This window comes from Candoia aspera, chromosome 3, assembly GCF_035149785.1.
Source record: "Candoia aspera isolate rCanAsp1 chromosome 3, rCanAsp1.hap2, whole genome shotgun sequence".
NCBI lineage: Eukaryota > Metazoa > Chordata > Lepidosauria > Squamata > Boidae > Candoia > Candoia aspera.
In genome coordinates this window covers 24,441,195-24,469,179 of record NC_086155.1, presented here as the reverse complement: position 1 = coordinate 24,469,179, position 27,985 = coordinate 24,441,195, and the positions used below count along the sequence as shown (strand labels likewise).

The following is a 27,985-nucleotide window of genomic DNA, read 5'->3' as shown; positions in this document are numbered from 1 at the left end:
GTATGTTTACTATATTACATATTGCTCCTGACATCTCAGTCTGTCATTGCCTATTGCAGTTAGTGTTTTCAATATCCATTTTAATGTCCCCTGCTGTTTTACCTAAAGTAGTTATTTTTATATATTTATTTGACTTATGCGTGCCATTATTGTAAATAATTTATGTAATTTTTTATTTTACTAATAACATTGATTTGGGACAATATTTTATGCTAATAAATGTTTACTCTTTATTCTAATGAGTATTTTTAAATCAGCATAAACTTCACTCTATACATAAGAATGTTCAAGGAGTTTTCCATTTCCCTTTCTCTATTCTCTACCCTGGTAAAAAGTTTCTTCAGTTCTAAAATTGGAAAATGTTTTTAAAACACAAAATTAGCAAACTATTGTCTCCTCAGTCACATTTATTTAAAAGTAGCTACTGATTAAAACAGCATTCCCTATTTTTCAGCATGTAATGTATTATTACATATGCAATTATCTATTCATGTGATGAAAGCTCATTTGATATACAGTACTGTAATGTGCAGCTAGGCCATTTTATATACCTCATTTCAGATTTTATAAACTAAGAATTATAGCTAGAATTTTGTTGTTGATGGGGGATGTCCATGGAACACGACTGAGTTATTATATAGCAGTGTTCTCTGCAAATAAAATTAAAGTCTTTATAGTGGCTTCAGAAGCAAAGTGATTTTAAAGATTCTGCCTGTCATAACTTTGACTGCCTTGACTCTCAATATCTTAGTGAGTTTGTCTTTGTCAATTTTTAAGTAGTTTCGTAAAATGCAATTTATGTGCTTCTCATTGGGTGTTCTGCTTTTTTAATGTAAGGTTCTTACTCCTATACACTCTTAAGCATTAATATTTATACTTACAATAAATACTTAAGATTTATTTTGGTTGTTTGCAGGATTCTTCCTCACTACACTCATGTTTGCATCAGCCACTTCAGAGATTTTATTAAACATTTCAGTAAAGCATCTAGGAAAATGTTTCTATATCTTGACCATTTTAGGATAAAGAAGAAGGATTTCAGTTTGTATATTTTCCCCACATTAAAAACAATAATCATTGTCTATATAGGAAGCTAATGTACTAGGGTTAAGATTTGCTACTTCAGTGTTCCTTATATTCCTCCCCCTCTCCATTTTTAATCTATATTCACAGCCAGCATTGCCATTTTGAAGGCTAATATACATGCTTAACTCTACATACAGAGTGTTGTTAGCAAATAGATTACCTTGGCTGTATTCTGCCATGGTACAGTTCTGAAAGCACTGTAGCCATCTGCTCACGTTATGGAATCATAGAAGTTGAAGGACCAGAGGTCAGGTAGTTCAGTCTGCTGCTCAGTGCAGGAGCCATAGAGCATTGCTGACAGATGACAATGCAGCCTCTATTTGAAGACTCTCAACTTTGTATGGCAGCCTGTTCCACAGATGCAGAAGGTTACATTTCTCCTTGTTAAAGTCCATCTTATTTATTTCAGACCACTGCTCAAGCCTGTTCAGATCTTTTTGATTTTTTTCTTTCATTAAAGTATTAATACTAGTCCCAATTCTGTATCATCTGCGAACAACTTCCCTCATCCAAATCACTGATAAAAATGTTGACCAGCAGGACAGGGCCATGTGGCATTCTACTCAGTAGTTCCCTCAAGATTAATTGGTGTCTTTTTGTACAGTCATTCAGCCACTGAATCATCCAGTAGTATCTAATCCTTATTTTAGCATTTTGTGAAGGAGAAGTTAACAAGCTGTTAAAGGCTTTGCTGAGGCCCAGGTACACTATGTCTACAGCATTCCCTTGACCTACTAGCTAGTAACTGTCAAGGAGATACAATTGCCTGGCAAACTCATGCTGGATCTTGTTAATGGTAACATGCCAATAAGATCTTGTCCAATGTAGATGTCTGGCTGACTGGTCTGTAGCTTCCCAGGTTGTCCACCTTTCCTTTTTTGACAATGGGGTGACATTTACTCCCTTCCAGTCTCCTGGGACTTCAGTCTCCAGAATAGATAGATGATGAATAGTAATTGTTGTAAAATAAATCCATTGTAAACTTAAACTGCATGTAATTCAGCTGTTAATTGGCTTTTATAGGAATATGTTCAGTATTTATTCTAATGATTGCATCTTTATTCTCCATTGGAAAACCTGGAAACATTAGCCATTTATGGTAGGCAATTTGATTCCAGGATTTACATTTTCTTCCAGGATTTAATTGGTTAGAGGACTGAACCTAAGTAATGTTGTTAGGATTTTGAAATCATCACATGGTGAGCATTTGGAAGTAAATGACCCCTGTCTTAATGCGGAGAGGCATTTGTGTTACATGTGTTTCAATAGTTCCATGGAAATTACTCTTTTGCAACATGAATTTGCATGCCAAGCCAAGGAAAATCTCTGAAATCTATTTCAGCAGAGTTTTTCCCCAAGCTAACAAAACTGTATGTGTTTGAATCCCTCCTGCCCTTCAATATCTGCATTGTTTGCAAACCATGGCTGTATTTTCATTTTACAAATAAAGACTTAGAGCTGCTAAGAGGCAGTAACCCTGATTCTTACAATATCTTTTTTGTAGTGCACAAGACTTTTTGAGTGTGTTTTAAGGGAATAATAAATCTCATCAAGTAACTTGCAATGCATTCTCAATAAAAAGTATTGAGTGTGATCTGATTGCACAGGTTAATATCTGAGTAATACCAGTGCATTATTTTCTGAGGTTTGAACAAATCATTTGAACCTCTGACGTTTTGGAAGTTCATATTTGTAAGCACTTCTCACTGAAGCATATTTGCAGTATAATTTGAACCATGTTTGTTTGCTTGGAAATAAGTCTTCTAATCATAGCAGGATCTGTTTCATAGTAAGTGTTTGGGAAGTGATGGTCAGCAATAATGATTACTAGTCAGGAAGATGATATAGTAACTCCAGAATCAGAAACAACCTATATCTCAATTGCAGGCGAACTTAAGGAAGAGTGTATTGCTGCACAAGTCCTGTTTGTAGACTTCTTGTTGTCATTTTGTTGGCCAGAAAGTATTACTATAGTACTGTATTACTCAATATGTGTAGGAGACCTGTGAAATAAAAGAAGCGTCTTATATATAAAGGGTATTAACCTTAGTGACATTTAATAAGCTGGCTAAGTTATTCATTTGTAAACAGTGACTAAATACATGTAAGGACATTAAAGACCATATAGATCACTTGAATCAATTAATATCCTCAATATTAATTGATTAATATTGATTAATATTCAAACTCAATATTCGAATAAGAAGTCTCTGTATTTATTGTTCTCAGGAAATGGATGACTTTGCTCTCAGTTTCTTAAATCAGCTAATGTTTAGCCGATTCATTTTAAAGCAAGGCATGTGAAATCCTGGTACAGCAAACCAAATAACGCATGCTGCAGTTCTGCTTTGCCCTCTACAGGATAGCCTCTATAGTGCCTTTTATATGGCTTTGCAGCTAAGATAGCATCTGACATTTAGCAAGCTGCTAAGAGTTTTGTCTTAATTCTTCATATTTCATATGTGAATAATCAAATGTATCTAATTGAGTCAAAATATTGAAAGTCCTCTATGTTGAGCTCATTAGCTGTATTGGATTGTTTATTAACAACTCTGGTTAGTAGGATGATTCTGCCTTTAAAAATGAATATGGGGGTTTGAGAGTTAGTTTAATGGCCTGATTTCAAACTGTATATATCTGATTCTTTACCTTGTCACTGTCAATATTACAGACTGTATTTTGGATAAAGTGTATCCAAAATGGTGCAATAGTGCCCTGGGAGTTTAAGATGCCCCTTGCCTAGTACTATTATTTCAAGCATAAGTTTAAGGAAGCTTGCACTTAGCAAACCCATATATAGCTTGTGCAAGTGCTGCTTTTGAAACTTTCTGCTAGATTTCCCATCTCATCTTCAATCCATCCTGTTGACCATATATTTTTGCTTAAATTTGTGCTGCTTACTGCAGTTAGTGTAGCTACTACTGTGCAGTAGTGTAGGACATTGTATAAGAAACTCTGCATCCTACCCTGCCAGCAGTGACATTTCTTTAGTGAACCAGTTAATATCAACTGAGATGTCTTCTATATGATAATTATTCTAGAAAACAGGAGTAGTTTGCTTCTAAGGATCTTGAATAATACTTAGTGATTTGTCATGTTAATTTGTTGAAGCAAACATTGGATTCATTTTTAAAGTAAACTCTTCATACTTCTCATGAAAAGAAGGAAGCATTTCTGTTCCTAATTAGTATCATGACTGGTATACAACATCATATTACTAGATTTTCAAACCTCACTTTACAGGAGCAAATGGAAATTAGGACCATGTGTGGACAAAGAAACTAAATTGTGCTCAGTAAAGTAGGATTATGCATGTTCACTCTAAGCTCATCTTACTTTAATGTGATTACTGTATGTTAATTTGGCTAACCAGTGTCACAGTAGTGAGAGTCCTTTCAAAGTGTTTCAGGAATGTCAAGACCCACTCAGCAGAGCATGATCAGGAAAGCAATAACTACACAGATCTCAGAGATATTTATTGATTGATTGATTGATTGATTGATTGCTGCTTTCAAGTCAGTCTTTGCTCCTGGCCACTGCCTGGATAAGTTCATGCAGTTTTTTTGACAGCATTTTCAGAAGTGGTTTGCCATTCCCTTCTTCCTAGGGCTGAGAGAGAGTGACTGGCCCAAGGACACCAGCTGGCTTCATATGTAAGGCAGAACTAGAACACCTGGTCTCCCGGTTTCTAGTTCAGTACCTTTAACCACTGCCAAACTAAAAACAAAATCTTGGAAACTGTACTAGAAATTTCCTAGGCTTATTTATAGAAAGTCTCTTTGGATGCTTTGAAATACTTCTTTTCAAATTTCACCTGGGCTAAATTTCTGTTTATGAGGTAAACTGTCAACTGACTTACCCACTATCTTTTGGTATGTCTGACCTGCCTGCTATATGTTTATGCATGTTTTCTCTTTCTTTCCATACTCCCTAAAATCTCTCGCAAAGGGATAGCAAAGACTTATCTTTATAGGCCTACTGGATTTTTAAGATTCTCCAAACTCCATGATTGCAGATTTCTAATCCATCCTAGAGAAGAAGCAGTGGTTGTCATAGGTGTCAGCAAGCTGTAATTTGTGGCTTCCTGATGTATTTATATATAGTGATGAGAGAAAATTTGTGAATCCTTTAGAATTATCCATAATCTTGCAGCACACCTACAATATGATCAGACTTTCATTTAAGTCCTATTAATAGACAAATGTATCTTTTTTTAAAGAAACAACACACAAAACAGTATATTGTGCCATGTAACAGTACTTTACCCAGGGTCAGATCAACACCAGTCCTGTTGGTACTCAGGAAAGCCACCAAGACCTGGCTGTTCTAGAAAGCCTTTAGGGATTGTTGGCATGGTAGGTTCCCTCTTTGTAGTTGCAATTGTTATTGCTAGGACTATTTTCCTCAATGTGTCAGTAGCTAGGAAGTTGACTCATTGAGTTTTTTAATTTGGTTATTACTTCTTTTAATTCTTTCTAGTCCATAGAATTGCTGAGAATTGGACACAATTGAACGGATGTCCCCTATTAAAAACATCCATCATCATCATTTTATTTTGTATTATTTGTAAGCTGCTCAGAGCCTTAATGAAACTGAGAAGCATCTAAATTCCAGTAACAAAATCAGTGTCTTTACCGAACACATTAATTCAATGTCTTTGTTGGAAATGGGTTATGAAGCCCTAGGATAATCAGTCCTGATAAGTAGATAAGTTGAGTCAGATGTTACTCAATTAGATGTTAATAAGGGGTGAATTTGAGTGGTTGTCCCCTGCTAAAAGCATGCACACACATTTGGCTGGGTGACCTTGGGCCAGTCACACATTCTCAGCCCAACTCGCCTCACAGGGTTGTTGTTGTGGGGAAAACAGGAGGAGGAAGGAGTATTAGGTATATTTCCTGCCTTGAGTTATTTATAAAAATAATAAAGGCGGGATGAAAAATCTAATAATAATTTAAAAATTGGTTGACACCATTAGAGTCTGCTGTTAATGGTACAGATTTGTAGAAGCGAGTCATATCCTTATGCCATGATTGTGTTGCTTAGAGAAAGGGCTTTCAATGCTCAGGAGGCTGGAAAGGGTTACAAAATTCTGCAAAAAATTTTACCCTCCATCGATAGTTAGACAGATGGTGTACAAACTGAGAAAATACAGCACAATTGTTTCTCTTCCCAGGAGTGGATGTCCATCAAAAATAATTCCAACAGTACAGTGTATCTGGGAACAGTACAGTATATCTGGGAAGTCACAAATAACCCAGAGCTGATGGCAAAGGATCTGCAGCACTGTCTGTTATTAGTGTTCATGAGTTCACCAGAAGGAAAGCACTGAAGAAAAGTGATGCACATGGGAAATTAGGAAGGAGGAAACTCCTGCTGTCCAAAAAGCGTATACTTCCCATCTCAGGAAAGTCTAACTGGATGTTCCAGCATGCTGATGGAACAGTCTGTTCTTTTGGACAGATGCAATGATGTGTAACTGTTTTGAAAACAACACTACATTTCAACAAAAGAACCACATCCTAACCATGAAGTATAATGGTAGAAGTATAATGGTTTGAGGCTGCTTTGCAGCCTCAGGACCTGGACAGCTCACAGTCATTTACAGAACAATGGATTGTACCAACATATTTTTCAGAATGTAAGGTACCTGTCTATGAGGTGCAACATGACAGTGATCATGAATACACAAGTAAATTCACAACAGAATATCTGAAGCAGAAGAGATATTACCTTTAGGAAATGGTCTAGACAAAGCCCTGACCATAATTTTGTTGCAGGGTTCTGGCTTGATTGAAGCAAACAGTTCATGCAAGACCATGCAAAAATATCAACAAGTTGAAGCAGCCATATGTCCACCAATGTGTGAGACAGGCACAGGACCTATTGATATAATTGTAAGCTACCAAGAACATAGTTTAACTTTTGGTCAATAGTTTAACAAATGTCCTAATGTTACATAAAACATTAAATATCTGCTCCAATTTTTGACACACATTTGGGTTTTACTAAGGAAAAGGTGCTGTCTTTTGCAGTGTTGAGTGTACAGATTCATCTGCAACATTTTATGCCCCAAATAGATTTGCTACTACTTCAAAAGGAGAAAATGATTTATACAGTTTCATGGAGAGTTTTCTGCTAAACTGTTTCTTTTTGTCTTTTTAGAATGGACTTTTCTTTTGTTGCACACTGAGGTAATTTGGGAATGGAGAAAATACTTCTAGAACAGTGTTGATTTAAACCATCTGAACCAACAGCTCAAGAATTAGAGGCAGAACAAGCTTCTGTAGAGCCCTGTTGTAGAAAATGAACACAAGTTTTTAATAAATTACTAACTTGATGATAATTAGTGCTTGGTTGAAATGGGGCATATTTTGTGGTGACTTTCTTCCCATACATGAAACCTTACCACCTTTGTAAATGCAGTGTGAAACATACAGATAGAGATAGAAATCAGTTTTGTTTTGTTTTTTTCTGAAAAGTGGGAAATGGATTATAAAGTATTTCCAAATGGTTTCTTATTAAATGATGTATAAAATGCTTAGGAAAAATGTTTATATCTTGGTACCTAGCCTTTAATTCCCATAATTATTTTGGAAAACTATGTGATCAAATTACTTTCATGTAATATTATTTACAGTATCAGATTGTTACAGTTCCAGTACGCAAAGAAATCACTGTGCAGTGAAACTGTCAGATGTAAGACAGGATTTTTTCCCCTTCAGGTGACACATTACTATAAGAAAAAATGGCTTAAAATTTCTTGAAAAATTTACATTTCTGTTTATATGAAGTGTTTGGGCACAAAATGTGCACCAAGCAGTCTGTCACCTGCCACAACCCAGTGATGCATAGTAGGCTAATTAGGACAGTACACAGAGATGCTTATTACTGTCCACTTTCTACCCCAACTAGTGTTGTGCAAATGTGTGTAATCAGGACAAGAATCCTTTCTTATATTTAGAGGAATTAACAAAGCACTCTTGTTGCCTCAGCAATCCAAATGTATTTCCTCTTTTTCTGTCCCATTCTACTGTGAAGATAAATACAGTGGGATGGTTTGGTGGTTCCTCAGGGAAGTTATAGTATTAATTATTATGATCGTGTGGTAAAGTTATATTCATTACATGATTTTTGCTGGGAATCACAAAGCAAACTCTTTGAAATACAAAACAGAAGTTAGGACAAAAACAATTTTAAAAATGCAGTTTTTTTCCTCATTAACTCTCAACAAGTTTGGCATTTGTCATAATATCCTAGCCTAAAATGTTTATTTCTATAATGAGAGGTATTTTCAAAAGATGTGAAGATTGTCCCACTTGCTCATAATTTCATGAAATCTTGAAATAGCCAATAAATGATGGAGTAATGTGTCTCCATTTATGCTTTGTAACATTAAAGTAGTGAATTTTTTAAGCTCATTTGTAGATAGAACATTTGAAATAAGCTGATATAATGGTTTATGAGGAACTACCTGAACAGAAATATTTCAGCATCCTGAACTGCACTTATTCCAGAAATGGGATTGCCTTCCAGCTGCTAAGTCAGAACTTCATGCTTAAATTACAGTTTAAATTGTGTATCTCTCATTTACAAGGAGTGTCTTTGGTTCAAACAAATATACATATGCATTCAAGTATTTGCATAAGAGCAGAGACTGCCAGTGAATCTTCAGGAGATTGGTAGCTCTCTGAATGTTATTCATTTTCTTAGTTGCATTGTCAGCACAAAATGTGAAAATTGCAGTAAGTACTCAACATGATTCACAATTTTTCTCTTTAATTTTATTTTAAAATAATTGTGCTGATAAATCCTGGCAAATTACAGTGGTGTTGGCATCCAAAAAGCACCCCTTATTTTAAAGAGGATGTTGGTTCAGCTAAAGCAAAGGTTTATTTTACAATTTTAAACAAAAAGCCTTGCCAATTTTGGACAAACTTTTCTCCTTTTTATAATCTTGGACAGAAATTATTTTACAGAACTGTTTGTTACTTAAACAGACTTTAAAACTGCTGCTATTGGGAATCAGTATACTGATAGCTTTGTATAAGACATTGGGAAAAGAAAAACATTACATATAGCTGAAAAAAGAGTGGTAATACCATTTTGCTGCACATACATCTTAGTTCCATTGATTTGACAGAGTGAAAGCATAACTTGGCAAAACAGTTCATTCAAATACTAGCTATATTAAGTGCTGAAATGGGCCCATTAAGATGTGTATAGTCAACCCTATGCATATTTTCTTAGAATTACAGTACATCATGTTATATAAGTGAGTATAAGATTACGATATTGAGAACTGTTCTTTTCCCTAAAAGTTGGGAGCGGAAGAAGGAACCTGAAACATCGTTTTGATATTAGTTTAAGGGGGGCGGTATGTCATGTTCATCGTTCCAATATTCTGGGTACATCGTAACGTTTCACATGTCAGTTTCCTGATCCGTGTCTGTCATTTGCTGGGAGGAGTGTTTCAGCCGTGCCGGGCTGTCATCTCCTTACTGTTACTCTGGAATGTGTGTTTGGGTTATTGCATGTGGTAGTCATTGGTGTTACAGTCTTCCCAGTGACCACAACTTTTTATGTTAAGAATGAGTACATGCAATTCTGACTAGTATATTGCACTGGGCCCTCGGGTGCATTCTGATGCGCGATGGCTGTCCTTCCCACATTTGTAGCATCCTCCCTTTTTCTACTTCCTTTCTCTGTCCTCTTCCCCAAGTCTGCTTGGTTTTCTTGGGTTCTCTGAAATCTGGCTCAGGGCCACGTGTTTCTCCTGACTGCTTGCGCTCTCAGTTGCCGGCGGAACTGGTACTGGCTATTCTCTACCTCCCCAGCCAGCCAAATCCACTCTCTCAAGGTTGCCGGGTAGTATTAGGTTAAAAAGGTGAATCTGTTAAACTTAACTTGTAAGTCCCTTTGCGTGCCTCTGGGAGGGGGAAGACTTCCGTGCCCAGACACCAGCTCACCCCAGGTCACCGTCTGCCTTCCGCTCCTTCTGGCTCCAGGTTGCGGAAAGGGTGGTCTAGGAGAGGGTATAGTTCGGGGTCCCATGCTTCGATCTGTGGAGGGTCTCCTGGAATAGGCTACTGATCCCTCTTCGTGTAGATCTACCAGGTGTTCCAGGGTTAGCGAAATACTTTGCAGCATAGTCTCCATGGCCAACATTCTGGCTTCCAAACCTCTAATTCATTGGGGGGTAGCTCCCCTCTCATCCTCAGTCTCCTGAGAGCTAAACTGTCGGCTTCTTGCATGAACGTCACTTGATTGGTGTGAACCCATCCCACTCCCTCCGTCAGCTCCTGCAGTCCAATCTTGGTCTGTTCACCTCTGGTCTCTGCGTGGTGACCACTCTGGCTCCTGAAGGTCCAACTGGCTCGTTGTCTACCAATTTGCGGCTGCTTGGGATTCTTGGGTCACATCCCAGGTGATGAGTTCGGCATCTAACCCAGTAGGATAATCCTTTGGGACCTCCGGGCTTTCCTCTGTCCTGTCGCCCTCTAGGTCCCTCTTTGCTTCCCCCATCACCTCTGCCCCTTTGGTGTAGTGGATAGTTTAGTCGGTTTCTGCTGATGGTGAGGGTTCTCTTGACCTTGGTTTTGGCATTTTGTAAAAATCCCTCAACTCGGTACCGAAGTCGCCAGGTAGAGTCACAGGTTTAATGATTTGCAACTTTATGTGATGACTGGAACATTCGACTTCCCGTTGAAGTGCGACTCATAAGCTTTTGCTTAGAAATCTCTTTTAATGGTGCGAAGCATTCAGTGCCGAGAAAAAGTTGCAAATGAAAATTCCCACGCACTTCTACAATTCAAAAGACCAGTAAAGCCTAATTCCCCCTCGCTGCCCGCTTAGGTATGCACCCCTCCTTCTCATGCCAACAGATGTCTGTAACGGTTCTCTGAGGATGACCTTGGTGCTGGAAGATAGTCCAAACAAAATGATTTACACTCCAGCCATGCTCCCCCTCCCTGCTGGTCAACTCTCAGGTTGACACGCAGTACACCAAAATGGATGCCAGTATGATAAGATGTTCTGGGAACATTTAATTGGGGAGCATGACAAATACATGGAAAGATCTGATAGGCTGCAGTACTTACAAAACTCCTTGAAAATATACGTAAAGAATGTTTTTTTGTATTACAGTAGGGTTAATGCACTACTACTATATGCATACAGAATGTTTTATTCCAGAAATCCAGAAGAGAATATATGTAGCTCAGGATTGAACTATGAAGTCCTTGGTGCTCTCTGAGCTTGTTGACATTTCATTACCTGACTAGGTAACATCAGTACACTGATGACGCTACCTAATAGGGTAATGAAACATCTGCAAGCAAACAACCAAGCTCAGAGAGCACCAATATTCCAGAAATGACTTGTTTTGAACTTATTGTAACATATCTGTTCTGATTTAAAACACACCAAATTCTGGTTAAGTCGTACCTTGATTTTAAGTCTTCATCCTGCTCCCTGGTAACGTTTCAGTGTAGCAAGGTCTGTCTTGAGCTTGCACATAGCAGAAAGAAATGTCTGATCCATCTGGATTAGATTTTGTGGAATGGATTGGCAGTGTTATCTAAGTAAGCCCTTTGTATCCATTACATGGGAGAATTTTTGTTTGTTTGTTTGGAGATAAAGTTATTGTTAATGGTTCAGAGGACTGATAAAAGATTACTGATATCAGTGGAATTATAAAGTTCCTGAAATATTTTGGCAAGCTAAGTTTGAAGGGCAAATGATAGTTTTCTATGGACTGTTTCACCCATTTTAAATTTAATGTGTATGTTATAAAACCATACTCTTTACCCACTGAAATGTGTACTTAGTCAAGGTACACTCCATTTCTTTGACAGATATATTTAGGAAATCATCTTACTAAATACTGTTTATCATAATTGTTCTAAGTATGGTATACTTAGTATACAAGTATGGTATACTTAGTATACAAGTATCATTACTTGTTCTAAGTATGGTATGGTTCCGGTATACAATTGCTATCAGTATCAATATCTATAACTAGATTTATTCAGACAAATTCTGTAAAGACTAACCCTAACTTTTTAATCCTATTCATGCACAGGAATAATATTCTCTATGCTTCACCATTATACCACAACTGGACATCATGGGCAAAAGCCAAAGACAATTCTTTTATAGAATATTAATTTCTAATATTTGCTGGTTCCCAAGTGCACTTATTTATCCAATTTCTACAATGTTGGGGCAACTTATTAACTCTGCCTGGAACTCCATATCTCTTATTCTTTGGGCCAGCAGTTATTTGGCTTGGTCTTGCCATAAAGAAATTAGGAATAGTGTGGAAAACTGGTACAATGCCAACTTCTGCTCCACAACCTGTTTCCAGGGAGAAGGAAAATTATCCATTAAAATTAGAGGGGTCAAGTCAACTGGAAAGAATTAGATTTTCAGCCATTAATTTATCATCATCCTCAGAGCTCTTTCCTGGATTGTGGGCATTCCTATCTCAAGCCTTAACTGGGTGTTTGCTGTTCCATTGAGTGCAGTGAGGATCAATCTCAAGAATTTTGTTTGCACTGATTCCAGTGCATTCTTCTCCACATAAATTCCCACTTGTGTACCATAAAGGGTTGGGGCCAACAATTTGGCCTCAAAAAGTTTTAATTGTCCTCTGCTTGTGTAGAAGAAGCAATTAATAGCACTTGAAGATATAGAAATGTTGTTCCCTGCTAGTTTAGGAGCGTGGAAGTCCAGGCTATGAAGAATGTTCAGCACTGAATTGGCACATAAGGTAAAAAAAGAGGGGGCAAGAATGCATCCCAATTGCACTCCTTTCGGAACACTTGCTGGGTCAGAGAGGGCCTGTTACAAGAGGGTTAAAAACACTGGACAACAAGGAGCAAGAGCATAACGTAGCTACTCCCCTGACTGAAGTGCATGGCACCTATCACTGCTTCTCAGCATAATCTACTCACATAAGTTGATCTGATGGGGAGAACCATCCTTTCTCTTTAGAAGAACGCTAAATGCTTTTAGAATGTGCTATGCTCATTTTGGGATGTCCAGTACATTCCGCTTCTTTTTTAAATAGTGCCATGTTGGTATAATAAATATTGCAGAGTAATGCTTATGACCCATGGACTTAAAGTTAAGGTTTTGTCTTTATGCTTTTCCCCTGTTTTGTCTGTCTTGTAACAATTTAGCAATACAATTAATATCTGTCTACACCATACTTAAAACTATGCATTGGTGTTTCAGTAAGACAGTTAATAAGTTTTTATCAATAAAATTCTGAATGATTATTTACCTTCATGGTTCAGACATTGGTTCCTGTTTGGGTCCAGATGCAAGATTTAGCAGACTGATTGCTTCTAGACTTCAGAATCTAAACATATAATAATCCTGTTTATATGTACATATCTGTGCCCCAGTGCTAGCATACTGTAGTGACTAAGAGTGCTAAATTAAACTTTCAGTTGGTACATGCCAATGTGAAAGAAATGTTTGTATTAAAATTTTAACTTTGTAAATAAACTTTCGGGACAGCATAAATGTGCAATCTTGCACACAACATGTTTTTTAGCATATTTATATTCTGTGTTGCATCAGCCTAACCTGTTTTAGGTTAGATTGTAGAGGATTTTTAAACAGCACTTCAATATGTCCTCAGTTTCAACTAAATAGACATCCTGGTTAATTAAGGGGCAGGTTATATTAAAGAAAGAAATGCTCTAATTAAAATTATACTGTATTTGGCTAATATCCTTGTAAGGAGGCAGTTCAACTTCATCTCTCACAAGAATGCCTTTTCCAAGGTGCTTCTTACACATGCCTGCATCATCTTGAAAAAATATGTATGTCTTGTTTTAGAACTGTATCTTTTATTAAAGAACATGCAATTAATTGACTAACACAGCAGTCTTTAGCATATTAAAAACTAAAAAAACTTTTATAACTAGATAACAGTTTTGGTTATTTCCTAGCAAATTCTTTCGAGTCCAGGAAATACTCGATGCCTTGTGGAATTATCAGTGGTTCAGTGTTGCATATCTTTTGTTTTATTTTGTTTCATTTTCTTTTAAATTGCAGTGAATTTAAGCCTTTGAAATTGAGAGACAAGACTGTCAACATTGTGAGTGCCTCTCTGTGAGCAGGGATCCATAATCTGCTCTCTGAAATGAGTAGTCATCACTATGCCATATGGGTGTTAGCTTTTTAATTTGTCTAAATATTTATCAATACTTCCTAGCCTTAGAAGAGTCTGAATTATTGTCTATAGACTACTGAATATGTGTGTTCTTCTCCAGTGTCCATATGGTCTCAGTAGCACCAGCAGCATGAAATCAGTACCAAATTGATTCTTGGGTGCTAAACTCTGTATTAAACGATCCTAGAGTCATTCATCTACCTATGAATGTAGAGATAAAATGTATGTTGGGAAGCGTATATAAGATATCCTTGCACATCTGGCTATTCTGACAAAGGCTGAAAGCCAACCTACTCTCAGTAGTATTGTAAGCATACTCAGTCTCCTTACAAATCTTTACAGAGATACTTTCAGCAGAGATGTGCTGTCATCTCTTCTTTGACCTTCCAGACAGCCACCTCTGGAGAACAATCATTTTATTTAATTTTGTTTGAGGGCTATCATTGGATTGTTGGAAGCAAAGGCTGTAGAATTAATTGTGCCATCCCATAAAACCCTGCCTAGCCACTGAATCTTTGAGTCACTGTTTTAATTAGTATCTTACATAGGACATATTTTTTGAAGGCTGGTATCTTTCTCTTTTTTCCTATAAAAGGATACTTTCTGAAATGTAACTTTGATTTCTAAGAAGAAGAGAGTGACACTCATAGCTGTAGCTTCAACAAGATAAGTGTATAAAAGGGCAGATAGGAGAGTTGTACATTCAGGACCAGAAATATTGGAACAAGGGTAACTGTTTTGGCATTTGGTCTCTGTACACCACCACATTGAAGTTAAAAGGAAACACACCCAGGTGGGAGCGAAGTCAGGACTTTCAATTTTTAGATTCTCAGGGAAGGCTGCTGGAAAGAGAAAAACTACAGTATCAGATTATATCTACCCTGTTATGGTAGAATACATAATAAATTTAGGTATCTACATTTATAACATATAAAAGCATTTCATAGTCCACAGAGCACACACTTTGCTTTTGATATACAGTATGATTTAACATATTCTTGCAACTAATAAAACGAAATGGCATGGACATAATTATTGGTACCTCTAACTTAGTATTTTGTGGCACACCCTTTTGAGGAATAACTGCAATCAAGCACTTTCTGTAGCTCTCGGCTCTCAATAAGACTTCTACACTGGCAATTTGTCCCATTCTGCCTGAGCAAACTGCTCCAGTTGTCTTAGCTTTGGTGGGTTTCTTCTCCCGATTGTGAGTTTCAGCTCTTTCCATAGATGTTATCTTGGATTCAGATCAGGACTCATAGCAGGCCAGTTCAGAACAGTCCAATGTTTGCTTTTCAACCATTCTTGGGATCTCTTAGAGGTACGTTGTGGGTCATTATCATGCTAGAGAACCCATGATCTGCGACAGAGCCAGAACTTTCTAACACTGGGCATTATGTTTCACCCCAGAATGCCTTGATAATCTTCTGATTTCATTATTACCTGCACAGATTGAAGGCACCAGGTGCCGGAGGCAGCAAAGCAACCCCATAACTTTATGGAGCTTCCTCCTTGTTTCTCAGTAAGGATGGTGTTCTTTTCTTTAACAGCATTATTTTTTCTTCTGTGAACATAGAGCTGCTGTGACTTACCAAAAAGCTCTAATTTTATTTCATCTGTCCAAAGGACATTCTCCCAGAAGAATGTGGCTTGTTAACATGCATTTTAGCAAACTCCAGTCTGGCTTTTTTGTGTCTTTCAGAAGTGGGCTCTTCCTGGGTCTTCTACCATGGAGGCCACTTTTAGTCCAACTCAGACGGATGGTGCAAGTTCACATTGTTGTGCCTTGATCTTTGAGGTCAGCCAGGATCTGCTTTGAAGTTTTCCTTGGTTCTTTCTTCACCATTCAGATTCTCCTTCTATTCAATCTGGGGTCGGTTTTCCTTGTGCGGCCATATCCAGGGAGGTTGGCTATAGTCCCATGGACCTTAAACTTCTTGATAATATTAGCAACTGTGGTCACAGTAATATGAATCTCTTTGGATATGGTTTTGTATCTTTTTGATATCTTTACCATGCTTGCCTATTAACTTCTTCCTTTCCTCCTCAGACAACTCTCTGCTTTTCTTTCTCTTGCCTGTGTTCATTGTGCTGCACACAATGACACAAAAATGCCTGAGTGAGTACTTTTCTCCACTCAAATAGGCTGAGTGACTTTGAAAACACCTGTGATACTAATTAAAGTAAGTAGTCTGCTTAAGAGATCACTAAAATCCAGTAATGTCTTTTAACTTCTAAGGGGTACCATTTTCATTTGTTTTATTATTTATAAGAATAAATAAGTCATACATCAAAAGCAAAGTATCTGCTCTGTGGACTATGGAATAAAGAATGGCACATGCTATTTATACTTGTGTCAGTTTCAACTTATTTTATGGCAAATTGGGATTCTTTGGGAAGAAGAGGGGCACCAATACTTTTGACTGCATCTGCATATGGAGATTATATTGGTTGTTAAGTGAGTCACCACATGACTAGACCCAATTTTATGACCTTTTTTACAATGGTTGTTAAGCAAATCACAGGTCGTTAAGCGAATCCAGCTCCCCCAATGGTCGTTTTTTGCTGGAAACCGGCAAAAAGGGTCGCAAATTGCGATCACATGACTGCAAGACGCTGAAACTGGTCGTAAATGAGAGCTGGCTGCCAAGTGCACGAATTGCAATCATGTGACTGCGGGGATGATGTGACGTTTTGCGACAGTTATAAGTGTGAGAACAGGTCGTAAAGCACTTTTTCCAAGGCTGTCGTAACTTCAGACTGCTGTTAAACAGTCATTAAGCGAGGACTACCTGTATAAAATTACCTTCTAAGTCTGTAACTAAGTATGGAATATAAAAATTAAATGATTGCTCATTGTTTTCTTGACTACCCACCTCCACCTCATTTTACTCTGTAAATCCTATATGATCTGATTGTAATAATAAAAATACATCCTAGATTTTTATCTAGTGCTGGGAGATTACTATATAGATATGTTCCTACCACTGACTTTCTTAGTGCAGGCTTGGGAATGGAGTGGTAGTGCTAGTATACTCAAGAAACAGAACAGGGTAACATGGTTTAGTGAAAACAAATTTGCTGCATTAAAATCATGTTGAATGCCAGTATTTCCTCATGCATCCTTATGGCTAAAGTAAGAATGTCTTAGAAATTATTCTGCTACAGCCCAAAGACAAGTGATCCAGGCTTCCCTTGCAGCATATATCTTCATACTGTATTGAATAGCCAGTGTAGTTTATTAGAGTTGAAGTTAGATTCCAGAACAAGTTTCCTCTGAAGGTGTCTTGACTCATGGGAAAAATCAACCAGTCAAATGTATCTAGAATGAATAATGTTCAAAGTTTGCAGCATTGCTGGATTCCATATCCCCCCTGCCTCCCTGCATATAGACAAAGTGGATAAGGAAGCAGTTTCTAAGAGAATAGTGTGATTCTGAGGATAGCAGTTTCCTAGCCCCAGGATTATGGGAGATCAGGGTTCAGTTTCCATTAATTTCAAGTAGTATTTTTGGGAAAGTCAGAATTTCATTTTAATCTGTTTGACAGAATGATTGTGAAGTCAAAAAGAGAAAAATGTGATGAATTCCAAATTCCTTATTCCAAAAAGCTTGGAGTGTGATGAATATGTGCTAAATAAACATAAGATTTATTATCCTTTAATAGCCTTCAAAACCATGATTGTGTTTCAGCATAGGTTGTCTTTATGCTCTTTGACAATTACTTCAGTGATTTTCTGCCCAATTTTACCTAATTCCCTGTTCTGATTCCCATGCAGTTTCCCAAATGTGTTTATATGGAAGGTACATGCTTTTGAAATAGAATGAAATTTATTTTACAAAATAAAACTGATTAGCTTTTTCTATATTTTTTGTTTCTTGAGCATGGCCAAGACATTCTGAATATCATCATTAAAAGATTTATCCATATTTTGAGTTTGTTTTATACTGTTGAGAATAGCAAATGTTACCTAGTTTTTATTAACGATATTATAAGCTATAATACTTCAGGCTTGATATTAAAATTGTACTAATTATACTTTTCATAAAGATAGCATATATCTTTTAAAAATAATCAGAACCTAATTTTTGATTGATAATGCTTAATATTTACCTTGTTAGTGTGTGTAACATGCTTCCCAGTCCTGAGAGGAAGTTGCTTTTACTCCCATATAATTGGGAACGGAGAGGCTGAGAGTGAGGTTGCAAAGATAATGGTTCAGCTCAAATGATCCATTGTTCTGAAAGATCATGGAAAGCTATGTAGTATGCATTCCAGAGAGGTGGTGTCAGTCTTTCAGGAAACAGATTCTACAGGAAGACTAGAACTATACTTTATTGAGATAGGCTCTAACCTTGCAAGCCTGACTGCTATACCTCCATTCCATCGTATATCCCAGTTAATCAGAGAGAAAACCTGAGTCTTTTCCAAATACTGTCTTGTCTCCCAGGAATTAAGGAATATTTCAGCATGTTTTGCTTATATAACAGTTCTTGCCTATTTCCCTCAAGGTCATCACTCTGATTCTCTGCAGGTAGTATGTTAGAGTATAGTGGTAAAAAAATGTTTCAACTAGTACCAGAGGGATAAAGGTTCAAGTCTCCACCTGATCATAGAACTCACTGTGTGACTTGGAAATAAATCCTTCCCTCATATATGGCTAATTCCCCTGAGTTCCATTAAAGAAAATGAAGCTATATGGGGGATTCCTGTGTATAATTATTATGGAAATGCACAATACTGGCCTTTTTTAGGTAGTAACTTTAATTTACAAGGCTTTTCTTTTATGAATACAAACTAATAGGATGTAGGTCATCAGTATAACTAGAAACCCACTGTGTCAGCCCTACTAGGTAGACCAGACCAGGAAATCAATTCCACATGGCTAAAATTACTTTTATTGAGATTGGCTGTAATAACAAAATCTTGCAAGTATGGTTGTGCTGTACTTCCTCCTCCTTTTTATGCTTCAGTGAATGATATGCAAGATCTGTTACGAAAGCGATGAGGGATAAAACATAATTTAGGTTCACAACAGACAGATGCCACCCTAACTGATAGGAGTATAAGGAGGGGGAGGAGCTACAACACATTCAGACTTGCAAGTTTCTGTTGCTATAACTACTCTCAATAAAAGTAGTTTTAACCTTCCTGTGGAGTTGATTTTCTTGTATGGTCTACCTGGTTGGGCTGAAACCGTAAAAGTTGAGATTTTAATAATCTTGTAAAGGAGGGGCTAGCCTGATCTCCATTGGGAGATTGTTCTACAACACTGGTGCTGCCATTGGCAGTACTTTCTCCCCTCACTTCTTGGAGGTGAGGGACCATGAGAAGGTTCTTCCTTGAAGTTCTACTACAGGGGTCAGCAACAGCCTGTGAGCCACGCAGATTCATCTAGCCCCATGGTCCCAAAAAGAAATATATTCACCCAGCCTGAGGAAGGGAGGGAGCACTCATTGCCTCCTCAGGTGGCCATTTTGATGACGGCTTCACCAGCTGCTGCAGAGCAACAGATCTCCTGCCTGGTGCCAGCAAGAGCAAGCCATGAGTCAGAGGAGGAGGATGAAATGGCAATGGAGGCATGGCATCTGGCCCCTATGTAGAACAAGGTTGCTGACCTCCACTCTACTAGGTGTAGCCAGTACAGATTGAAGGAGGCAGTTCTGCCACAGTTGAAGTTTGGAGGAGGCATATCTATGAAGGATTTTATAGATTAAAGGCTGTACTTTAAATTGTACCCAGAACTGAATTGGGAACCAGTGCAGGACCTTGGTGTTACATCCTCCCAGCATCAGGAATGCCTTAATATGTGGAGTTCTACATTCTGGATAATTTGTAATTTCTAAGTAGTCTTTTAAGGCAGACTCATGTAAATCACATTGCAGTAGTCTACCTGGTGATAATGACATGAGTCACTGTAGCACACCATAGCTGGGCAAAGGCCCCCAGTAGCCACAGCCTCTACCTGCTGTTCAAGCAGGAGCCATGAATATTAAAGGGCTTCCAAATCATAAATGTGCTCCATCACAAGTAGTGCCTGCCTGCCGAGAGACAACACTGCTGTCAGTGGAAAACCCTGATGTACAAATAGCAACTCTGTGTTGCTTTTGTTTAAATTTACCTTGTTTTCTCCCATGCAGACCCTTACAATGTCTAGCCACCAGGACAGCATCTCCCTCACAACCTGGGCTGGCAGTGTATGATTTGTAGCATTGTAGCAATTTGGACAGCTGCTTTTAGGAAATCGCTTTTATTCCCCAGTTTTATTTCCTAATTCCTTTCTTTGCTCTTCTGTCTACAGATTCACACAAACATAAAGATAAACACAAAGACCGAGAACATCGACACAAAGAGCACAAGAAAGAGAAAGAGAAAGACAGAGAAAAATCCAAGTACAGTAACAGGTAAGGCCAGGAGCTTTTATGACTTTGGCATGCAAAATATGGGCTTTCAAATTCTTGAATAAATTATTTGTGGTTACCAAATTATGTCATTCTGATTGTTGTTACAGAGATGAATTGTGAGAGTTTGTTATAACAGTTGGAGCAAGCTTAGTTCAACTTTCATTTACCTTTTGAATATTCTTTTGGGTTAACTTAGCCCAATAAAGATCCCTGTTGGTAGGCAAGTTGTACTTGATCCTATAGATAGCTTTGAGGAGTGTAAAACAATTACATGTTCTATAAAATCCTGTTTGATCAATCCAGTGTTCTGTTTCCCATAGTAGCTAACCAAATGGAAAGCCTATAAGCATGAAATGTTAGTATAAAATGATTCATACTAATGCAGTGTATTTTGAAAGTCAGTTATCTTGACAGGCCTGCGACACTGCTACACATTTATACAGTTCTATAAAAATGCTGACCATTTTAAATGTTACCCATAATTGGTCTTGTCACATCATAAAATGATATTGAAATAGGAAACACTCTTAAGGCTACAAAAATTAGATATGTGTTACTGTGGTAAAAGACTATGAATAGATTTTAGGAATCAAATTTTGGGGAACTCATAATGATAATCAGTTTACAGGTGCTTTTGTTTTCTTTCATTCACATAATATTATTTTATAATTTTAGGGTCACATAAATCTAAGAACTGAGTGAAGAGAAATTTGAAAAGAAGCATTTCAAAGCATGCAGAGAGACTCTCTATAGATGAAACTAGGAAATTTTTATTACAGTTTCCAAGATTTTGTTTTTAGTTTGGCACAGTGGTTAAAGGTACTGAGCTAGAAACCGGGAGACTGGGAGTTCTAGTTCTGCATTAGGCATGAAGCCAGCTGGGTGACCATGGGCCAGTCACTCACTCGCAGCCCTAGGAAGAAGGTAATGGCAAACCACTTCTGAAAATCTTGCCAAGAAAACTACAGGGACTAGTCCAGGCAGTCACCAGGAGTCAAGACTGACTCGAAGATGTGTGTGCATGCACACACACACAAAACCTTTGCACATCTGAGGTATTTGCCTATTTTAAGTATTTTGTTGGATAATAACAGTGTTTTATGATCAGATAGAACTTGCTGAAAACTAGTGGTTTCCTGTAATGACAGTTGTACATCAAGTGAATTTTATTTGATAGAATAATTTATGCAAACAACAAAGGCTGGGTTTTTAAAAAAACTTTCAGACCCCAATCTTAGTGTAGAGTTTGCAATGATACAGGTAGTCCTCACTTACTGACTACCATTGGGACCAGCGACTGTGTTGCTAGGCGGTGCAGTCATTAAGCGCAACATTGTGTGACTCCGCCAACTTATGACATCAGTTCCAGCTGCAATCATTAAGTGAATCACCATGGGTTGTTAAGCACAATGTCACATGACCGCGACTTGCAACTTCCTGCCAGCATATCCCCATTGACTTTACTTGTTGGAAGCTGGCTGTGAAGGTTGCAAATGGCAATCATATGACGTTAGGATGCTACAACCGTTGCAAATGCATGCCGGTTGCCAAGCACCCAAATTGCGATCACATGACTGTGGGGGCACTGCAACGGCCGCAACTTTGTAAGTCTCCGTTTTCAGTGCTCTCAAAAGTTTGAGCAGTCGCTGAACAAGTGGTCGGTAAGATTACATGTACTTGATTTTGATTTCTAGACATTATGTGGTTAAAATTTTGTAGAATTTCAAAGTTTGCAGTATTGTTAGAAGATTATTTGGGCCACTAAAGATTTACTGTATTGCTAATTATACATTGGACACTCTTACAGTTGCTCCTCCCTCAATCATAATTAGGCTTTAGGACTGGTCAACCTGTATACAAATCCTAATATTCAGTATCATAAGCAATAACCTTGTAGATAGCCTTGTAGCCAGTTCTTTTATTTCTGGGCAGGCTATCCAAGGAGAGATTAGCTTAGACTTAGCTTTTTCTGGATCTCAGTTCAACCATTACATTTCCATGGCTTGGGAAAGTCAGTTTAACTATGAATTGGGGTGTCACTTCTTAGGTTTTTCTTCGCTTGTCTTCTCCATAAGCATAATCTGTTCTGCATATCAAATATGATGTATGTATTGCCTCTACTAAAATTAGGTATGAGTGATCTCTTCAAAATCCTATTGAGTCTTACCTGAAACTAGCAAAAGGACAGACACTCAAGGAATGGCCAGCGATTCTTTATAAACTTTTCCCATGCTGCATAAGAAAAATAGCCTCTCACAAATCATTGTGTTCCAGATCTATAGTAGAATTAATATAGACTGGTTAATTCTGGGAAAGTAAATATGTTTCTCTGGTAAGTATAGCAACCAGCACCAAACTAAATGTGAAAGCCAGTGCTTTTTTCCAAAAAGTGGGTATGGGTAGTGCCCAAAAGGAAAATTATTGCTGCTATAGTAGGAACAACACAGCAGAGGCAAATCAGTTAAATAAATGTCCTAGTCTCTGCAAGTTTTCCTGCTTGCTTTCATCTTTCTTGATGGAAGAAATTTTGTCTCTTCACACAGAATTCCAGAACTCAAAGAAGATTCAGATGGGTATGAGGAAATGGAATATGCATCACAGATGACTTGTTTTGTTAGTGCAAGATTAAGATGAGTTACGCTGCCTTCTTAATTAGGAGCTGAACTATTGTGAAAATTGAATCACATCTCCTGTGAGATACTTTCTAAATCTGTTATTCACCTGTAAATTGTATTTATTTTCTATCCTGCCTTACCTTCAGGAACAAGTAGTGTTGTTGCTGGGAATGGGAATGATTACAATCTTTCCCATAAGTCTGTAGTCTTTATGGCAATACAATACAAATTATATTTTGTATATAGAAGTGCCTTTCTTTGACACTAATTCATTAATATGTTTACTAACCTTATATATAACAAGTAGGCTACTGTATATTTTAAAATTAGAGATCCTTTCTTCTAGGATATTTTTAACAAGTCTACTCCACAGCCCTATTGTTTACTGGTAGTCTCCCATTTTAATAATAACAATATAGCCTACTTGTTACATACAAGGGTATTTCATAGTCCTAATTATGTGGAGTCTTAAGCACCTTTAAGTGATTATTCCAAATTTGTTGTGTATAACTACAGAGTATTGCTCAGTGATGGTGGCTCACAACTATACCAGTTTCCCTTTCCTTGTTCTTCTCAGAATAGAAGAGGGCTTGGGGTTGGAGGCTAGAAAGGAAAGCCCTGAATTACTTAATGCTGTTCTGGAAACAATGGGCTAATTTGAAAACAGTGAGAGGTTTTCCTACAAATCCCATTTTGTCTTCTATCTGTACATTACATAAATAATTCAGGACATGGGGGGAAAAGGTGAGAAGTTTCTGTTTCTGAGTACACTAATAGTGCCATTTTGCTACTGTTTTGAAAAGTCATTAATCATTCTGTGTGAACCTAGAATCTTCACATCAGTCCCCCTTTCATACAGAACTTATAACTAAGAATTTTTACAGTAGTATTCTCATATATATTAGACATGGAGCAAAACTGACTCATTCTAATCTCAAAATAAGAATGAGGTTTACCGTTTTCTATTGATTATGGTTAGGGAACATGTTAGTGCAGAGAATAAAACATTTGTGCAAGGCCTCTGGGGAATGTGCTTAGTTTATTGTCCAGAACAGCTATAAAACTTGGTATAACATGATTCAAGAAAATCCACATCTGCTGCACCTTAAATACTTCTTTATTATTTTTCTGCATTAATAAGCTTCTTTTCAGGAAAATTGTAATCTACATAGAAAATATCATACTTTCTTCCACGTATGCATACTGTCCCATTACCTTCTTCAGATACTACTTAGCCAAAATTTATTTGAATATACCAAATAGAGTATATTCTGTATATGTACCATATTCTAGCTTCAAAACCATCTTCAGTCTAAATTTGCTATTAATCTGCCTCAAATATCATAAGAATCAGAAATTTCATGTTTTCACTTGTTTTCTTGAGCTATAGCAAATCATAATGCTGAAGAAAGCCCAAGCAATACAGGATCTGTTGTTAGAAATATTTGGTGAAGAAAATCAATATTTTATATGCTCAGTAAAGCTATATTGGTAAACAGGGCTTATTTTTTGGAGTTTTTTGTTTTTTTGTTAATGAGATGATTCATAAGGCCAAGTCAAATAATCGTTTGACTTTTTAAACATATCTGTAGCGTTTATCTCTTAAACGTAGGAAAAGAAATACTAAGTATTGGACTAAACCTGAGGTGGTCTAGGCTCAAAACTTTACTCATTGATGAAGTTCATTAGGTGGTCTTGCATAGCCATTGTCTTAAAAGCTAACCTTTTTTCCCATGATTATATGACAACTATTTATGTATTCTGAATTTATTATTTTAAAATTGCTTTTTTAGAATTAAAAATCTAAAGAAACAAGTGGGTAATTGCGATCAGGTTTGAGAATTATGATAGTTTGAGAAATACAAACTAGGTCAGTCCATATTAAATTGCAAAGCAAACTTTTCTCCTAGATGCATAGAGCAGTAAATCACATTAAAAGATTTATGGAAGTGTGAAGTTAAACCATAAAAATAGAGTGGTAAGAATGTAAGGGAAGTTCAGAAAACATTTACTTTGCAGGGAGTTGAAATGGGGTCAAGAGAAGTAAGGAAACCTAATGGGTGTAACATTAACAGGCTATATTTCTCAATGTGCTGCCTTTTCATGTGCTTTGGTACAATGCGATCCTCTCATGTGAACCACATGTGGACCTTAATTATTTCTGTAACATGTCTTCACAGTTTTCTCAGCAATTCATCAAAACTAAACAGACTTCTGCTGGTCACAATCTAAAGAGTCATTGTATAGTTAATTGGGAAATAGGGTTTTCTCCAGCAGATTCTTCCACCCCATGGAAATAGTGAGATGTGAGATATCATTTTCTTTTCAGTGTAATGTAAATCTGTCCTTCTTAACCAACCCTAAGAAATCTTGCTTCTTACTATGGGTTAACAGACAGAATGATGGGTTAAGAGAAATAAAAAGGTTTGGTCAATACTACATGTACTGTTTTCTTTCTGAACATACTCATAGTAAGAATTTTATAGAGTTCTTTCATTCTTTTTCCATGTTTATTTACAAATAAAAAGTAAAAGGGAAAAATGAAAAGCTGCAGAAGTATAAAGTATCCTAAAAGAGTCAGCAGAAATAAAATAGCATCTAAAAAGCTTGAAGAATTGGGTGGGAAATGTCTTTCTATTTTTGAAAAAAACTCAGTGATGTAAGTAGCTGCTGAGAGAACCACTCTGGAGAATACATTCTATAACTAGGGTGCCATTACTATATGCCTGTTTCTGAACACATTTACTGGCTTTCTCTGAAGAGTGGTTGGAGGAATAAAGGTCTGTTGCTGAAATCTTTGTGTCTATTTTTCTTTCCTTTAAACAAAGTATTTGAGTAATTTAAAGAAACTGAGTATAAATGTAATACTGTTATAGTTGCATTGTTTTCTTTAAGTTTACATGTGTCTCACTGAGGTAGGAGAACGCCATTGAGAATTCCAGTCAGTGTTGTGTTCAAGATCACTGAGTTTGAGACATATTAAACAAAGGACACATACTCCTATAATTATGTCAGGAGGAATGCAGTTACTTCTGAATTTTGTTGATTTCTCATAGGCAGCCTTTACTGCTATTAGAAAAGAAACAGAAAAGTTAAGTTAATGGCATCTAGTGTTCCTTCTCCTATCAATACGGTCATTACAATGAATTTTTGAAGGCTTGACCTTTGGATGCTGATAAGTCTATTTGGGTGCTGATAATGGGTCATTTTTTTCAGCTGTCTCTTCTCTGACTGAAACTATTCTTAAATCTAACAGTGAACACAGAGATTTCTCAGAGAAGAAACACAAAGAGAAGGAGAAGACCAAACATAAAGATGGCAGTTCAGAAAAACATGACAAACACAAAGACAAACACAAAGATAGAGAGAAGGAGAAGCGAAAGGAAGAAAAGGTACAGTACTATGATGGGGATATATATTATTGCTTTGAACTGTAGTTTTGTTAGGGATAAAGATACAAGAGCCACTTTCTGTTTTCAGGTTCTAAGTTGTTCTCTAATCTACAATTCCGATGCCAAGAAAAATGTTAAGGCCCTCAGGATAAGAAAACGGAGTTATGAATTTTACATGACTTGATTGTATTTGAATTTGTGACAATAAATGCCATATTGAACATAGTAATGATAGGTAAAGATATCAGTCTGTAATTAGTTTCATATGAGAAAGCCATAGGAATTTAATGCTGAATGGTATCCATCTATCTGAGAGCCAGTTTGGTATAGTGGTTAAGGCATCAGGCTAGAAACTGGGCGACTGTGAGTTCTAGTCCCACCTTAGGCATGAAAGCCGGCTGGATGACCTTGGGCCAGTCACACTCAACCCTAGGAAGAAGGCAATGGCAAGCCACTTCTGAAAAACCTTGCCAAGAAAACTGCAGGGACTTGTCCAAGCAGTCTCTGAGAATTGGACATGATCAAACAGATTAAAAAAACTATCATTGTTCCTTGATCAGTCAGAGAGGGTGGACAGAGACTACCTTAATAACTGCCTATCCCATCTATTCCTGTCTAGGAAAGTTTGTAATTACATAATTGAATTGTTCAGTCAGAACTTTTGAATACACAAGCTGGGGGTTGTAACACAAGAAATATTTTAATGAGACTAAGATAGGAAAGATGCAGTGTTTGGAATTGGCCTCGCACATTGAATAACATGGAAAAGTTTCTCAGTACGTCAAGATACACAAGCTTCTAGTGCAAGGTCTTTTGTCAGTCACATTTGGATCCGTGGGGGGAAATCTAATGGCATTTTTTAATAGCATAATGACCCAGTTCTCACTTATGTCTTTTAGAGTAAATCATCTTCTGGTGAAATGAAAATAAAGAAAGAAAAAGAAAATGGCTTTTCCAGGTAGGCAAGTAACAACTTTGCATGTACACACTTTCTAAATTTTTGTTCCTGTCTGAAAAGAGGAATGAAATCTGTTTCAACAGGAAGTCCTATATTATCTGCAAATTAGCACAGTGTTTCCCAACAGAGGTAGCATGCACACTCCTACTAATAGCTGAAGGACTATAGATGAGATGTGACATATATCCTAAATCAGGGCATGGGAAAGCTGAAAGATGAGAGGGAGGCAATGAAAGAACTTGTTCTAAAAAACATAAAAGATTAATGGTGTTTCAGATTATGGCCGCAGCAGTGTTACTGCAGTGGCAGGAGAAACAGATGCTTCCCATTGTAGTCACTAAG

The 27,985-nt window shown here is 37.2% G+C and overlaps 1 protein-coding gene across 1 annotated transcript in view; it reads left to right on the top strand.

Annotated features, from left to right (window-relative positions):
* TOP1 (DNA topoisomerase I) overlaps positions 1 to 27,985 on the top strand; it is a 61,712-nt gene that overhangs the window by 2,862 nt on the left and 30,865 nt on the right. Inside the window, exons 3-5 of the mRNA XM_063297169.1 lie at positions 20,576 to 20,678; positions 26,550 to 26,685; positions 27,585 to 27,643. Coding sequence (XP_063153239.1) covers positions 20,576 to 20,678; positions 26,550 to 26,685; positions 27,585 to 27,643 — 298 coding nt within the window. The remainder of the gene's footprint in view (positions 1 to 20,575; positions 20,679 to 26,549; positions 26,686 to 27,584; positions 27,644 to 27,985) is intronic.